The 16,791-nt window shown below is 40.0% G+C and overlaps 2 protein-coding genes across 10 annotated transcripts in view; both read right to left on the reverse strand.

Annotated features, from left to right (window-relative positions):
- LOC134652179 (CUGBP Elav-like family member 4) overlaps window positions 1-16,791 on the reverse strand; it is an 849,854-nt gene that overhangs the window by 677,639 nt on the left and 155,424 nt on the right. Inside the window, exon 1 of one of the 8 annotated variants that reach the window (XM_063507380.1) lies at window positions 15,574-15,842. The exons of 6 other annotated variants lie outside the window; for them this stretch is intronic. In XM_063507380.1, coding sequence (XP_063363450.1) covers window positions 15,574-15,627 — 54 coding nt within the window. In that variant the 5' untranslated portion in view covers window positions 15,628-15,842. Of the gene's footprint in view, window positions 1-15,573; window positions 15,843-16,791 lie in introns of those variants that run through there. One more of the 8 variants, XM_063507407.1, reaches the window with a different exon arrangement.
- On the reverse strand, window positions 109-5,822 carry LOC134652078 (uncharacterized). Of its 2 annotated transcripts, none has more exons than XM_063507246.1 (2): window positions 5,650-5,822; window positions 109-707 (listed from the first exon to the last, which is right to left on the reverse strand). In XM_063507246.1, the coding sequence occupies exons 1-2, from the start codon at window positions 5,699-5,701 to the stop codon at window positions 265-267; spliced, it is 495 nt and encodes a 164-aa protein (XP_063363316.1). In that variant the 5' UTR covers window positions 5,702-5,822; the 3' UTR covers window positions 109-264. The 2 variants fall into 2 exon arrangements, with proteins under 2 accessions (XP_063363316.1, XP_063363308.1); XM_063507238.1 differs by lacking the exon at window positions 5,650-5,822 and adding an exon at window positions 1,248-2,120 and having other exon boundaries at window positions 110-707.

Consider the following 16,791-nt stretch of genomic DNA (forward strand, 5'->3'; position numbering starts at 1 on the left):
TCTTCTTATTTTGATTTTACAGAATTGTTTTATTTTTAAATTAAATTAAATAAAACATTACAAATAGAATGTATGGCGACTTATATAAAAAATTGGCAAAAATCGCGAGAGCGGCTTGTGTGCCTTGCCGTGTAAGATGGTAAAGTGTTAGAGGCTGTCGCCGCGCCCCCGCGCGGCCGTGCTTGGAACTCCGCCTCTTCTTGGGATGCCCGCTAGATGGCGTCATGCTCGCGAACATGCCCCCGGCCTTGAAAGCACCCGCTTTCAATGTGGTTGTGGTGATGTGGATGGGGCTGGCGCAGCTTCACTCTCTGCCGGCATCAAGAGAGGGCAAAGCTTGGTGAAAGCCCTGCGTATGACCCCGCTCGCTGTTTTTACGTCAGCGACGCGGGAAACTCCGTCGTGGCCTGTGAACAGAGTTACCACCCGTCCCAAACGCCATTTGAGGGGTGGTAGATTATCTTCTTTGACCAGAACTAAGGAGTTGTGAACGATATCCTGGCCGTGCGTCTGCCACTTCGTTCTGGTCTGCAGCTCAGAAATATATTGTTTCGACCACCGCTGCCAAAAGTGTTGTCGCATTTTCTCCAGCATCTCGTAGCGTGGGAGCCGGCCCGTCTCTGCCGTCAAGTCCTTGCAGGGCGGCGCTGTCAGCGGTCGGCCAATAAGGAAATGAGCTGGAGTTAATGCGGAAAGGTCGTTTGGGTCTGTGGAAAGAGGATGCATGGGTCTGGAATTTAGGAGGGCTTCGGACTGTGCCAAAACCGTGCTAAATTCCTCAAAAGTTAAATTCGCGTTGCCAACAACGCGCTTCAAGTGATATTTGCAAGACTGTACAGCTCTCTCACACAAACCTGACATATGTGGAGCGTAAGGGGGGTTAAAATGCAAATTAATGTTATCATTAGCGGCACACTCAATGATATTACTCGCGTTATCTTGTAGGAACGACGAAAGTTCTTTCATCGCCCCTACAAAGCAACGGCCGTTGTCGGAATATATCACGTTAGGCTTACCACGGCGCGAAATAAAGCGTTTAAGTGCGAGTAGGTATCCTTCGGTACTAAGACTTGTGACCAAATCAAGATAAACTGCGCGCGTCGTGAAGCAAACTATCAGACAGATGTATGCCTTTTGAGGCTTAGCTCCCCTACCCCTACGGTTAAGTACATATACTGGCCCCGCGTAGTCTACCCCGCAGCTCATAAAGGCGAACCCGGGTTCCAAACGTAGTGAAGGTAAGTTACCCATAATAGGTGCAAAGGTTTTCGCCTTCATGCGGATGCAGGTTACACAGGTGCGTACCACTCGCTTGGCTAAATTAGTGCCTCCGAGAGGCCACCAGCAGTCTTTGATAGTAGCAAGCAGGAGACTAGGAGGCGCATGCAGTAATCGTATGTGTTCACTCTGAAACAAAAGCTGTGTGAAACGATGTTTCGAACAAAGCAAAATCGGATGTTTTTTGTCGTATGAAAAACTAGTCGCATTACTAATACGACCACCGACCCTTATCATTTTATCTGTGTCTAGGAAGACATTTAATTTATTAATCCCGCGCGTGTGTTTAACAGGTAAGTTATTTATCATCTTGTCATACTCAACAGGAAAAGATTTCATTTGCGAAAGACGCGCCAGATGTTGCATCGATGCATTCAATTCGTCAACAGTCAGCGGGCCAGTTTTACGATTTGTCTTGTTTTTAATGCGTGTGTTGTTTATGAATCGTAAAACATAAGCACCCGCGCGCCGTAAGCGGTTAAAAGACGAAAACCTGTCGAATTCGAATACATCGGTGTTAATTTGGCTTGTCATACTAATTGTGTTTGTTTTTATTTCAGGTAAATCGGCCGGTATTATTTCGGAAGTGCGCGATAAAGTACTAGGTAACCAGTCAGATTCTGGTTCATGCAAGAAGGGCGGTCCATTGAACCAGAACGAATTATTGATAAGCGCGTCAAGTTCAAGGCCGCGGCTAACTAAATCAGCTGCGTTATTCTTGCTACTTACATGCAACCACTGCGCGCTCCCGGTTAACTCGTTTATCTCCGACACTCTGTTTTGAACAAAGGTTTTAAGGGTGTGGGGTGACATTCGGACCCACCCAAGAACTATTGTGCTATCACACCAAAAATACACAGAATCGAACTTCACTTTAAGCGATTTGATTACTTTTGAGTACAACCTAGCAGCTAACAGCGCGCCTAGCAACTCAAGTTTCGCGATACTGACGAATTTCAAAGGAGCGACCTTACTCTTCGAACACAACAGATGCACTGTAATGACCTCGTTATTATCTCCCGAAAGCGTACGCACATATGCACAGGCCCCATAGGCCGCTTGACTAGCATCACAAAAAAAGTGCAACTGTGTGCAATGCGCAGACGCATTCATTACATAACGAGGAATGCGGAGGCTATGTATGTGTTGTGTATGTGTGAGTAAGTATCTACGCCAGGCAGATGCGACATCCTCAGGTACTTCCGAGTCCCAATCTAAGCGGCAAAGCCATAGTTTTTGCAGTAATATTTTGGCAATAATTATGGCCGGCGAAAGTAGCCCGAGAGGGTCATACATTTGTGAAATTACGGATAATATTTTGCGCTTTGTTATCGGTTCGTTATTATCCTGTTGTATTTTTGCCGTGTAATGAAATTCGTCAGTGTTGTTAGTCCATCCTAAGCCGAGTGTTTTACTTTGACAGTTATCGCCTAAACACAATTCGCGTGATGTGATTTTTGACGAGGAAAATTGCGAAACGTCAAAGTTAAATACCCATTTTCGGAGTGGGAAACAACCTGACTGCAGTACGTCGGTGACCTTTTCACAGATGTCAATTAAAGCGTGTTTATCATTATTTCCTGTAATTAGGTCATCCACGTAACAGTCTTCTAATATGGTGCGAGAGACCTCTTCGTCAGCACATTCCTTTGCCAGCTGATTGAGACAGCGGATGGCCAAAAAGGCCCCAGAAGAGGTACCGAAAGTTACCGTATTAAGTTGGTAAACATTTAGCGGCTGCGAAGGGTTCTCTCGCCACAAAATTAGTTGAAGGTTCCGTTGGTCGGATTGAATAAGGACTTGCCTGTACATTTTTGCCACGTCTGCGCAGGCGACGTATCTGTGCTCACGAAAACGTAACAATATGGAAAAAATATCGTTTTGTATGGTCGGCCCGACTAACTGCAAATCGTTCAGGGATTTCCCTGAACTAGTGGGCATTGATCCATTGAAAACGACCCTTAAGCGTGTAGTGAGACTGTCCTTTAATACAGCGTGGTGTACAAGAAAGCAGTAAGGCTTTGTGTATGTGTGTATAAGTGACATGTGCCCTAGCTCAATGTACTCACGCATAAAATCGCAGTACATCTTTTTGTAGTCCGGGAGCCGCTCGAGTTTGCGTTCTAATGATAAGAACCTACTCCTAGCTACATCGTAGGTATCGCCGAGCGCATCAGCTGATTCCTTTAGGGGTAAACGTACTAAAAAACGACCATCTTTATCGCGTTGCGTAGTCGAAGCGAACAGCTGTTCACAGGCGCGTTCGTCGTCAGTCAGTCCGTCTCCTATCTTAGGCACCTCCTCGAGCTCCCAAAACTGTCTTAATTGTGTGTCTAAAGTTTGCGTGAAATGACAAGTAGTCTTATTTGTTTTAATGCGTTTATTATTGATCGGACCCACGACGATCCAACCAAATTTAGTATCTTGTAAATAAGGCCCTTCTGCGAGAGGAAATCGATCCTTATTTAACAAGCCCCAGAAATAATCACCGCCTAACAATATATCAATATCTGACGATTTGAAATAGTTAGGGTCCGAGAGTTGAATATTATCTGGAATGCGAATGGAATGCGCGCTTATTGCTGCTGACGGCAGCGGTTCCGTTAAGACAGGGAGTACCATGCAATTGATGCGTACATGGTAGTCACCCTTAATAGACTGCATGTTAAGCTGACACGAGTGTGTGGTTTGCGTGACTTGTTTACTTAACCCTGAAATATTGTAAGTGGACTGTACCAAAGGCGTATTTAATTTATCTATGAAAGATTGCGTGACATAACTGTGTTCTGAGCCATTATCGAGAAAAACTCTAGCCCTATGTAATTTATTGTTGCTATCGGCAACATCTGCTATTACAGTAGATAACAAAACCGGTGTTAACGGCCGTGAGAGTGTGTGCGAATTAAGTGTAACAGTGTGATGAGTCGAGGTGGCGGGGACGGCGCTCGCCGGTGGCTTGTTGTTTACACTGCCAGCCGAAGCTGATGCACCGTCACTGTCACTACTCAGGCTATGAATTAAGCTATTATGTTTCTTCTGGCAGATCCTACACGGGCCAAAAAAGCAGTTGTCAACTGTGTGACCAACGCGAAGACAATTGTGACATAGTTTCTTATCCTCAATCAATTTAACTCTGTCGGGAACAGTTAAATCTAGGAAACTATTACACGAATAAAGCGGATGATTAGCGTTGCACATTTGACAATTGCGAGGCGAAGTGCGTTTGAAACTGGATTTGTTTGTGTGTGACTGTGAAACCGTGGAGCTAGAAGCATAACTATGCGTTGCGTGTACATTGTGTGATTGCGACTGATTTGATGACTTTTTGTTGTCATGCGAATTTGAGTGCGTAATTTTGGAATGATTTGCCGCAATAGATTTCAACATATCTGCACGGTTTTGTAAAAAAGTAATCAAATCAGTTAGCTTAATACGAGAGGTAGAATCCTGCCGATTAGAGTTGACTGAGCCCTTGTGTTCTTCCCACTCGCGTTCCGTAGCCGCGTCTAATTTTGTGACTATTAAATAGATGACTAACGTGTCCCAGGAGTCCGTAGGTTCTCCTAGGGTCTTCAGGGCACGAAGGGAACGTAGCACAGAGTCAATCAGCTTTCTAATCTGTGTAGCCGATTCTTTGTTTAATGATTGCGTGTTGAAAAGTGACTTTACGTAGTTGTGTGTTAGTAACCTATGATTGTTGAAACGGTTTTCGAGAAGCTCCCACGCGGTCGTATAGTTCTCTGCTGAAAATTCCAAGGACTTAATTACTTGCAAAGCGGTGCCGGTTAAGGCTGCGCGTAGGTAATGAAACTTTTGTATGGCACCCAGGTCCTTAGAATCGTGTATCAGAGAAGTATACGTGTCCCTAAAACCTAACCAATGCTCGTACGAACCGTCGAAGGTGGGGAGTGCTATTGTAGGTAATTTAACCTTATAGCCTACGGAATCTGCGCTGGCAGGGGCAGCGGCGCTGCCGTTAGCAACAGCGGGACTGTTGCCAACGTCAGCTAATTCGGACGCTGCGGCCACTGTCTGATAATATTGCCCCTCGAACTCTTCGCGGTATTCTAAATGTTTAAGGAGGTCACTCGACACTGCTAACTCCTCGATTCTAGTTTGAACGACATCGAAATCTTGATAATAACTCGCGGCATTATTTATGCGTAATTGTAACTCGACTTTTTGTATATTCGTTAAATTAGCCTTATTAAGCGTAGCGACATATTTAGCGAACAACGTGAGTTTACCCTTGAGTGTGCCTCGTCTTTGCGTCAAGACACGCGGATCGTTTAAATCAACAGTTAAAGAAATCGGAGTCACTGATGTTTTAGGAGTAGCCATGGTGTGTGTGAGAGAATGTAAAGCACTTACAGTTTAATCCCGAAACTCGTTGTTGGCACGTAATGGCGGCCGTGCGCACCATGCGACACGTGCTCGACACTGGAAGGTTACAAAATAGACACGGTATTAGCACAATGCCGATTGAAGGGAAGAAGGTGAAGAATGGATGACCTGACCGTTTCTTGCTGATCCTGGCGCTGGTTGATAGCATCCGGTTCGAAGGACCAATGTTTGGGAGGTTAGCGATTTTAGGTGGTCTCAGGAACAGCAGACGGGGCTCTTCAATGACTTCTTCTTATTTTGATTTTACAGAATTGTTTTATTTTTAAATTAAATTAAATAAAACATTACAAATAGAATGTATGGCGACTTATATAAAAAATTGGCAAAAATCGCGAGAGCGGCTTGTGTGCCTTGCCGTGTAAGATGGTAAAGTGTTAGAGGCTGTCGCCGCGCCCCCGCGCGGCCGTGCTTGGAACTCCGCCTCTTCTTGGGATGCCCGCTAGATGGCGTCATGCTCGCGAACAGGGTACTTACGGTAAATCAAAAGGACAAAAATGAAACCCTCATTAAATCACTATTATCTGCCTCTCCGTCTTTTCGTCTGTCACAGCCTATTTTCTATGTAACTACTGGACTAATTAAGTTTAGATTTGGTGCTCACACATATGTAAGTCTGTGAGCCAAAGACGGACATCATGTAATGTAAAATAAATGAATTTTATACAAAGGGGCCTTTTTTATCAAGCACATTGGATTTACATCGACATTCTTTAACCCGTGTAAAGCCGCAGACGTATAAAACCGTCAGCTCGTAGTATAGCAGCAGCTGTCATCTCTAAATAGCGTAAACAATCAACTTTTCAGTTCATTGCCTTTTTCCATGCTGCATGGGCGTTACGAGTACACGCTGTTTAGTCGAGGAGCCGAATGTAACACAAACGTCGTGGTGAAATGATCACACTTACTCGTAAAAGCTATTATTACAAGAATGCCGTCTGCAAATCCAAAATTTCGACTTAGGGCTGTAATATACTTACAAAATTAGGCATAATTTTAATTTTTTCCTCACAAGTGTGATGACTAACATTGTGTGCCACGGGCGGCACCTATAGGAATTACGAAATCGCCTTCGGCTTCGGGCTTCAATTCACACTCGTTATTAAATTCTTGTTTACTGCCCTTAATATGTACTACTTTTTTAATTCGATCTAGAAAAAACTTTTGTAAAAAGTAATTGTATTTTGATTATAATACCGGGTTATGATTTTTTTCTGGGTATGATCTGTTAGTGCCCAAAGTGACGTTTCATCTGGTTGAAGAAATGAAAACACATTGAGCAATCTTCGACATAAGATACGTGAGTGGACCGATTTTGTCTCACGGAAGTTTTGTTATTAAAATACTTAATGATGTAAAATAACTTACGTTTGTGTCACGGACTAAAGTATCTGCATGAATTTGAATATTATGCGAAAGGTTGTCAATTTCGTCACACAAGGCACCTTCGTAAATTTACGTTAAAAATTGATCATGTATTTTCGTAGGTAATGGAAGGCTGTACAGAACTTGTAAATTTTTAAAAATGTATTAAACAGCCAATTGTTTTTGTGATTTATAGACAATAAGCGGTATTGTATGGTGTACTTAACCTACGAATTTGAGATGACTTCAATGCATTTTGAATTTTTATAATGATAGTTCTCTGAAAAAGACTCTAGCCTCCACAGCAGACTCGGGTCTCTAGCCAGTTGAAATAAAAATGAATTATGATTTAATTATATTTAAGAGTGTGAAAAACTGAGTCAAGGATTAAGCAACACTAGCACATACTCAAAGCGGAACTATTATAGGTAAGTACTTATATTGCTCTAAAGTTCTAAACGGAACATTTCTCATCAAAGTAAATAATAAAAACAAGTAACTAACCCTGCATATATGACGTCACCAACAATTTAATACTCGTATTAATAATGGAATCCGGAGAGACGTAATGGCGTCACGCCGGTATGCGCCCCCATTCTTTCGCGAGGCATGCCTGTGGGGTTCATATTAAAACGTAATAAGGAATATTGACGCTTCATTTCTGAGAGGTTAGATTATTTATATGAATCTTTTAGCTAGATAGAATTCCACACATTGACTGGTTGTACGTTGTCTTTAAAAAACTGGTAGCTGGTAGGTATACAAAAACATATTATTATCTTATTCATATTAAATCTCGAGACATTTCAAACTTGCCATTAAGTTCTCGGCAAAAGTCAGATTGCCAAAAATACAGCACTTTTTGCTTTGATAAATTCCAATCCAAATAATTTAAGGGATGCACCATGAATATTATTATTCTAGAATATTTAATTTAGTAAAACCATAGCAAATTATCAATGGTTTAAATTACAAAATTAATAATTAATTAAGTGAATGCATCCAATTACTGCCGGTTGGGATAATCCTTTATTTAAACATGATTACCACTTCATTACTCTGGTAGTGAAATGAAACGATATTATCGGCCCGTGGAAAATGAGATATCGCAAAAGTACGAGTATAATGGATAGTATTTTAAATTATATCAAAGTCGGCTACGGTTGCCCACAAATAAATATGAATGAGGTTTTTAATATACTTATTAATCTTATTATTGAGAATTTTATCATTTAAGTACCTACGCTAAATATAAGTAATGTTCATTTCTGGTCCAACAAGTAAACATTGACATTATAGCTACTTATTCAAAAATACAGAAAGTTGTTATTTTCAGGTAACATTTGTCAAGTAAAACTGTGAAATAAACTGTCGTCCGCGGTATTTCCGGACCGATACGACCTTTACCTTAAAGAAAAGACTCGCATCTGAAAGGCCGGTAACGCATTCGCCTCCTCCATTGCTCTGATGTTGCAGGTGTCTATGTGTGCTTGTAAAATTGCCATCTGTTCGTTTTCCAATAGAAAACTAGCACTAACGAACACGGAGCAAAGCCTCCGATAGACAGACAGACATGGCGAAACTATAAGGGTTCCTAGTTGACTTCGGAACCCTAAAAATTACACTTCCAATGCGTTTGGGCAGGCGTGGCTCACTCCGCGATTTCGTCGCTTTGCTACAGGTAGCTAAAAGTACATCCGTTCCGCCCCAATTTTGGGGAAAGCCATAAGTCGCGCGTGGCGCTGTCGCCACCTAGCGGCCATATGTGTGCTGATCGTAACAGACGCGTTTTGTTAGAGAGTGAGTCTTCTGTACCTAGTACTATTATTTATTCTGTGGTTTGGGTTAGCGTTTTTCATAACTAGTCCAAATTTCAAATCGATAGCTTCAGTAGTTCTCGAGATATTTAGCAATGTGACAGACAGACGGACGTCGCACCATAAGGGTTCCTTTTGTACCTTTTTGGTGCGGAACACTAAAAAGTACAAATGACGACTTAATGGCGGGGTTATTTTTTAAATGTAAAATCAGAAAATTTCCACTTCTTCGTATGCATATTAAACTCCAAAATCGACTCATCCCGATAGCATCTAACGCTTTTTTCCCGAACGATTCATCATCCGCGCCGACAATAGGGAATTGGGAAATAATGTTCCCGCCGCCGAGCGTTGACAGAAAACAAAGGTAGAATAAACAATGTTCCGTGATTGATGGTGGGAATATAACGTACCCTTTCGCTATCAAGGTGGAGTGCAGATATATCGATATAAGGTATTTGCTGATGACATTCGTTTTTTTACACTTGAGAGAAATTTTATGGGCGGCACTACGAGTATCAATAGGTATCATCAGAGCCAAGCAAGCAATCAAACCAAGTCGGTGGGTAGGTCAAAATCAAACACTAAGTTCAAATGATGGGCCACCTATCTGGGACTAAGATCATTTTATTGAAATTCGTATTTCCTACATTTGATTTGGATTTAGAGCTTTGATTGAAAAATTGGACAACATACTAAATTGAAATAATTGTACACAATGATCTATTTTTCATGGAGTTTTCAACAATTGCATCCAGTAAATGAGCCGGTTATCATAACAATTAAATTATATATAATTAATTTAAATTACCAATATTAATTAGGTATAATTTACAGTTAATTCTGAAAAGATCTTTTTTTACTGAGAAGTTCTATTATGATTGTCGAAATCGGTTTTCCCTTCATTTTCAGTTCCTCATCAACTGCTATTATACTGCACTCAGCTGTATGTCTCTGGCAACAGTTTATAAAAAGTTATCTATATTCAAAAACCCACAAAAAAAACTTCATAATTCAATAAAAACCAGCCAAGAATCCCCGCCATTGTCGTCATCCCATATTAGGTGATATTACCCGATAATGGAGGCCCGTACGCCATTACGACGTGTAGCCAATGAAGCTGCAAGCCTCGACTTAATTAAAAGAAAACAATGTCGGCACGTGCTAGAGCGAGACGGCCTCAGTCACGTACGTACGTGTGTGTTCTGTGTGAGTTGCTATTTGGCGAGGTATAGGCTTTCATAGAAGCTGGAGGCTGGAAGTAATAATATATTTTGTTATTTGGAAACCTAAGATTTTTGGTATTTTAGTTCAGTTTCTTTAGTTTTATAGCGTATTTAAGCGTATTGGTTAACTAAGTTTAGCCATTTATTCAGTCTCTGTAATGGATAACGCCCTAATTGTTAAACATATAGAGAGATAAGAAAAGATAATTTTACGTCATCAGCCGTTTTAATACCACGTATTTTTTTAGAAGACAGTTAGGACATTTTGATGATAATCATAAGTTGGCTGGTAGAGGGACTACTACCAAACCACCAGAAATTTCATTAAAATTTACTTTTAAAAAATGTGTCCAATGTAGTTGTTTGAAACGCTCATTATATTATGAAACAAAGTATTTATTATTCTGTTTAGGCATATTACAATGAACTTATGAATATCAAAAACTAAATACCACCGGTTTTAATACTTTTAATCTTGCACCACAGCACCGAGATGATTCCGGCGCCAGAAACTCAGCGGGACGCAAGGTTTCCATAAAAAAAACTTACATCAAATCTTAGAAATACGTAGATTACGTATCCTTGTGCCTTGCCTTCTTGTCTCTGAGAAGATTAAGACACCAATCATCAACGATCAACCACAAACCCTTAATACTTCTATCGCTCAGCAACTAAAATTTTATGTACACTTGTAAACCAACTGCGTTATAACAGTGCGGTTATTTTTGGAGTAACACTAACAAACGTTGCCGGTTCGATTCTGCCGAACGGATTAGTTACGATTCTATACGCCGGCTTAAAATAGAGCTAGCATTTGGTAATGCAAGTTGGATGAACGCGATATGGCATATATTGGATGTATAATGAAAGACTTGGTAACCTCGAAAATAATTAACTTTAAAAATTAAAGAAATGAGGTAAAGTTATCTTACCAATATAAAATTATTTGAGTTTAGGGCAGGCGTGGCTCATGAGCTCCGTGATTTCGTCGTGTACATGCGGCCCACGCAAATGTTGGTGTCTAGCCATATTAGTTGCCGCGCACCGCTTTTTGTTAGAGAGTGAATCTTCTGTACCTAGTACTATTATTTATTCTGTGTTTAGGGTTACATGTTACGAGTACATACGGTTTAACCGGTTAAACCCGGATTAGTGGGAGGGTGCTTATCCCCATAAGGAGAATATCATTCTAGATTTAAAATTAACGGCGACAACCAAAATTATAAGCTCCACTTGCACCATCCCACTAACCCGGGGTTAACCGGTTAAACCGTATGTACTCGTCACAGAGGCAGCCCCCCCCCCTCCACCCCCCTCTGCCCAAGACTACCCACCTGACACGCTTACCTGCCCACATCACGGCAGATTGCCTCTCCTAGACGGACCCTTTGACTTTAATTTCAATCTGGGGCTTCGCATTCTCCGGATTCCCCGCAAAGGTATATTAGAACGTTACGCAATTTCTCTAGCCCGTAAGCTTATACTTGGTATAGATTAAACTGGGTATAAAGGAACTTACACAAAGCACCAAAGACATGGAGGCTATTCGACCGTACATTCCGATATCAAAATAATGGCATTTTGTTATTGTTACAAACAGGATAGGAAGGATGTCATACGCGATTATGCGATTCAAGGTTATAAATTGTATTCAAAGGTCATAATTTATAACCTCGAATCGCATAATCGCGTAAAATTATATTAATATTCATATGTGTCACCGTACCCATCGTGTTTGAAAAAGAATATTCGATTAGCGCGAGCGAGCCTCCCGGGGAATGATAACAATGATAACAAAATGACTCAAATTCAAATCATTTATTTGCCATACGTATACAACACAAGTATACATATCCTATCAAATCATTTTGACTTCATTTTGACATCGTATGTATGTAAGCTTTAATGGTCCTCGCGAACATTAAATGCCGATACATTAAATAAAACTTCTGATGTTATTAAAAGAACGTAAGTGTGGGGAAAATACCCCCTCTGCTGATATGGTGTATACAGATACAATGGACATAAAAAGCAAATAAACCATACTGCAGGACATACCGGGACATATAATACCACTTAACTAGCGACCCGCCTCGGCTTTGCACGGGTTAACAAATTATACATGAACCTTCCTCTTGAATCACTCTATCTATTAAAAAAAACCGCATCAAAATCCGTTGCGTAGTTTTAAAGATCTAAGCATACATAGGGACAGACATACAGCGGGAAGCGACTTTGTTTTATACTATGTAGTGATAGTGATACATATAATAGCTTATCCAAATCGCACGCGTTACGCACGTGCTCTAAAAGCACCACTATTTGTTTTACCGCCAGCGCCGATAGAACGGCGGCAGGTATCTAGAGCATAGACTACCTCTTACAGATATCGCATTAGGCCACGAGAGCGAGATCTCGAACTTCGAATAAAATCGAACTTGTACTGTAATAAATTAAAGTAACAAAGCGATAACGAATACTCGTGGTAACCACATAGAGTAGAGATGCTCTTATGTGCGTACTAATGTTACCCCTCCTCCTAAGTCCTACAACGTTCAAAAATTCACCGCTTCGGGCAAGAGCCAAACTTGCGACTTTTTGGAATACCGGTCCAATCACTCCTAATCCGAAAATGCAGTGTTCCAAACTTACCTGAGTACAGCTACTAAATTAATCAATTGACATAGACATAGACATAGACATAGACATAGAAATTTTTGATTTAACACCACATTGAAAAATCTAATCAATAAATCCTTCTTGAACCGCGAGTTCTTATATGCGGCATCTAGTAGGCGACTCATCTATGCTAGAGCATAAAAATATGTGTGCTTTTAACTTTACGATACGTTTCGAATATTTCTTTCCGTCTGTAAATAAATCACGCTTCTTGCTCCATTGTAACAGTTTATGATTTTAGATTTACTGTAGTTGTACCTAGAGTGATTTAGTGTACTACTTACGTTTGTTCTACGTTCTACGTGAACTACTGTTACTATGTGAAAAAAAACATCGGGTTGCACTCTGGGGGTGCCGGCAGAAGTGAAAACTCAATGACTAGTCCAAAATGTCTGCAGCACTATGTATAATTGACCCATCCTCCTTTCTATATTGAAAAACTTTGGTTCCGAAATTGCTCGTCAGTGAGCTTAGTAGCGTTTATTGTTTAAAATTCGAATACAAATTGTAAAGTTACCTTGCAGACCTCGCATCTAAATATATTGGTCATGATATTTAGAGTTTTATTCACCAGTACTAGAGTTCACTTTATTGCTAGATGTAGCTTTATTGAATTATATTTGAGTGATATAAAGTTAGAATGTAACTGTGAGATCCTCGTATTTCAGCCCGTACAAGATTAGAACAATGAGCTTTATTGCTTAATATAAAAGTCCAGTTTTAAATAATTGACCTGATTATGATACGTTATGACTAAAGTTCTTTGGTGAATAAAAACGAAACTGCAGACTCAGAGGCATACATTTTCGCCACGCGGTAGAAAGAGAGGGTTACGTCTTACGTCTTATGTCTTACGCTCTCTCGAGTTTAACATTTTTTCGCCATCACAAAAAGTGTACAGCGCCGCTAAAGAAGTTTTCACTTCAAAAATAAAAATAAACCGACTAAGGTTTGAAATCTCTTGAAACTATGTTGCTAACTATATTCTAAAATTATTTGATTATCAGCTATCTTTTGCTGTATTGTAGTAAAAGCGAGATGTACACGTATTTTCACTAAATTTCTATGTTCAAAGTTCGTACTAGATACTATAACTAACCGTAGGTACTACGCGAAACTAACGGAATTCCAAACAATGCACATTACCCAATCGCATTCGAAAATACGGTAATTGGCCGATGGCACAGATTGGGAAACCATCGCAGCTAGATATTACCGAAAAGGCAGTTCCACAACGACCATTAGTTAACACAATTAGTATGTGTATGAGTTAGTGGTCAGTGGGTAACAATTAGAGCCGTAGAAAATGGGGCAGCTAGTGTGAATGGTTTAATAATTTAAAACAAATTATTTTAAATTAAGATTGTATAATGCAAAAGTAGCAGTTTCCTAGTATTACGTAAATATTTTAACTAAAGTATGAAGTGCTTAATGATTATCAATATCGGCGGCTGATCGTAAGATCCTAGACATAATATCGTGAAAAGTGAAAATCTTTGTCTCGTTACCTGAGCTACGCGGGGCTCCATTTCTGAAGCTCCTATCGTGATCGCCTACCATCAGGCGGTAAGCTTATTTGCCATTAAAGTGGTATAAGTAATGATAATATGACGGCCAAAGCCTGCGGCAAGATCGAAATCCCCAATTCAATGTTTCAAGCATTTTAAAAGCGAACCGGAGGACCGACGGCCGACGGTGAGTATCAAGTCTTGCGAATGCTGGCCCTCCTCCAATTATTTGAACTATTCAACCTTACTTAAAGGCAGTAAGGACTATGAAAGCTGTTTTAACTTAACCCTTAACCGCCAAAACCGTCAACTGACCGGGCGCGGCCTTAACCCAGTATCAACCTTCGTGCATTCCGACAAAATTCAAGACGACGAGATAGGCGTGCCGATCGAAGGGTTAAGGATGACTCACGTTAGACCAGGCCGTGTCCGGGCCGGAGCATCCGGAGCTTCATTTTCTATGGGAAGCTTCACGTGATCACCTGTCATCTGTCATAGACAAGTAAGCGCCGGAAGCTCCGGCCCGGACACGGCTCGGTTACGGTCCGGGTCTAACATGAGTCATCCTTTAAAGGGCTATAAGCATTCGAATGTTTACTCTATAATTTTGTAAGGTAAACGTACTCGTACAGGTGCTCGACGCGGTACCAGTACATGTCATGTTGAAACTTAAGTCATTGTCAATAGAGGTGATTGCAGGGTGTCATCTATTGGGCATTAGCATGTCGAGTACTAGTACGCGTTTACCTTAAATGATCAGTCGGTACGGTACTGTAGTTAGGCCGTTTTCAGAGTAAGTACTTGTGTGGTTTCCATTCGGTATTTCACGGTCCACGGTGTTTCGCAATGTTTACATTTGCTAAATTTATTACAGCTCTGGAGTTGGTTGATCGTTCATATATAAAATAGACTACATTAAAGCAAAAGTCTTAAAATACGTTTTGAAAATATTGGATGGGATCTTAAAATATAACAATAGTTCCGTGCAAAAAGTAGATGCTTTTTAAACAACGCATCTGGATATATTTTAATAAATACCGGTAAACTACTGACTTGCAAAATCAGTAGGTATAATATCCTACACGTAAGTAGATACCTACGTAAATTTATTAACTGTTCTACCTACGTGATTGTCTTACATAGCATCCTTAAAAAATCGTTTTTATTAACTACCTACTTACATACAGTGATTTTTTATTATATAGATCCAATTAATATTTAACAATAAATTACTCTTATCAAAAAAACCTACATGTAATAGGCAACATTTAAATTTTTTTATGCAAAAGTACAACTCACCAAATCATCATAATAATTCGCAATATGCGAATACACCAGCGAGTCGTAATCCATGGTAACAAGCACACACACACACTCACAAAACACAAAATCCCGGTACTCGCGAATTCCCGTCCAATCTCGATTTTCCCGCGATGTAGGAAACGTGCGCCGGCGTCGATTTAAGACGCATTGCCGTCTGACGTGCGAGTCGACCGTAAAGCTATAATAAGACCAAATTTTAAACACAAATCTTTGGTGCTGCTACAGATCTATATAGAGCTGTCGGTGCGAGTGAGTGATGTGAATCACGACCCTTGGTTACATCTATTTAGTGACTGACAGATGGTCTTTAGACATTTTTTTACCTTAAGGTGACAGTCCATTTCCAACCGCAGCTGCACTACTGTTCATTTTACTATATACTAGCGTTCAGTACCAGTAGTGCAGCTGCGGCCAGAAATGGAATGTTACCCTTATTGTAATATCCTAGTTACGAAGCAGCAAGCTGTTGAGTAGCCTATTTTTAAAATCTAACCATCGATTTTACCTCCTTCTTTTATGAAAATACATAAATCAAATGTATTTAGTCTTTCTAAATCACTAACCCAAAATTATTAACCTATTTCAATATAATTATTTTATCGTAATGACCTATAGAATTACACTCCTAATATTCATAATTTGAAGTTTACTGCATAATATTAAATTACATTTCTATTTGCTACTCTAAATTTTGAATTGAACGCATGCAGCCTAATTGCAAATTCAATTTTCTGAACGTCATTGAATAATTTCGTTTGTTACAATGCGAATTATTTTGTAACATACATACGTGTAGGTATTACTTTTAGAATGATAATTACTGAATTGCTCTTTGTTTATCTCCACTTTGAATGATAACTAAGGTAGGAGATTTATTAATAGAATAATGAACATTGATGCTGTATTCCTAGTTATTAGCATTTTGGCATATACCTCATAATTAATATATCTTTAGTTTCAATACAATTACATTAAGAAAGTGTCTGGAAAACATAGCTTTTAGCGATTAAATTGCTTCTTCAACATTCCATAAAGTATGTTATCACACTTAATATACATAAATCACAGTCACCAGCTCTATAGAGTTCCTCAAGAGGAAGCGAGTTATGGCGCACGAGTCATGAGCTCAAACATACATGTATGTTAGTTTGTTTTATAATTTCTACGGAACTTTTTACAGATTTATAATGAACT

The sequence above is a fragment of the Cydia amplana genome, chromosome 1, assembly GCF_948474715.1.
Source record: "Cydia amplana chromosome 1, ilCydAmpl1.1, whole genome shotgun sequence".
In the NCBI taxonomy this organism is placed as follows: Eukaryota; Metazoa; Arthropoda; class Insecta; order Lepidoptera; family Tortricidae; genus Cydia; species Cydia amplana.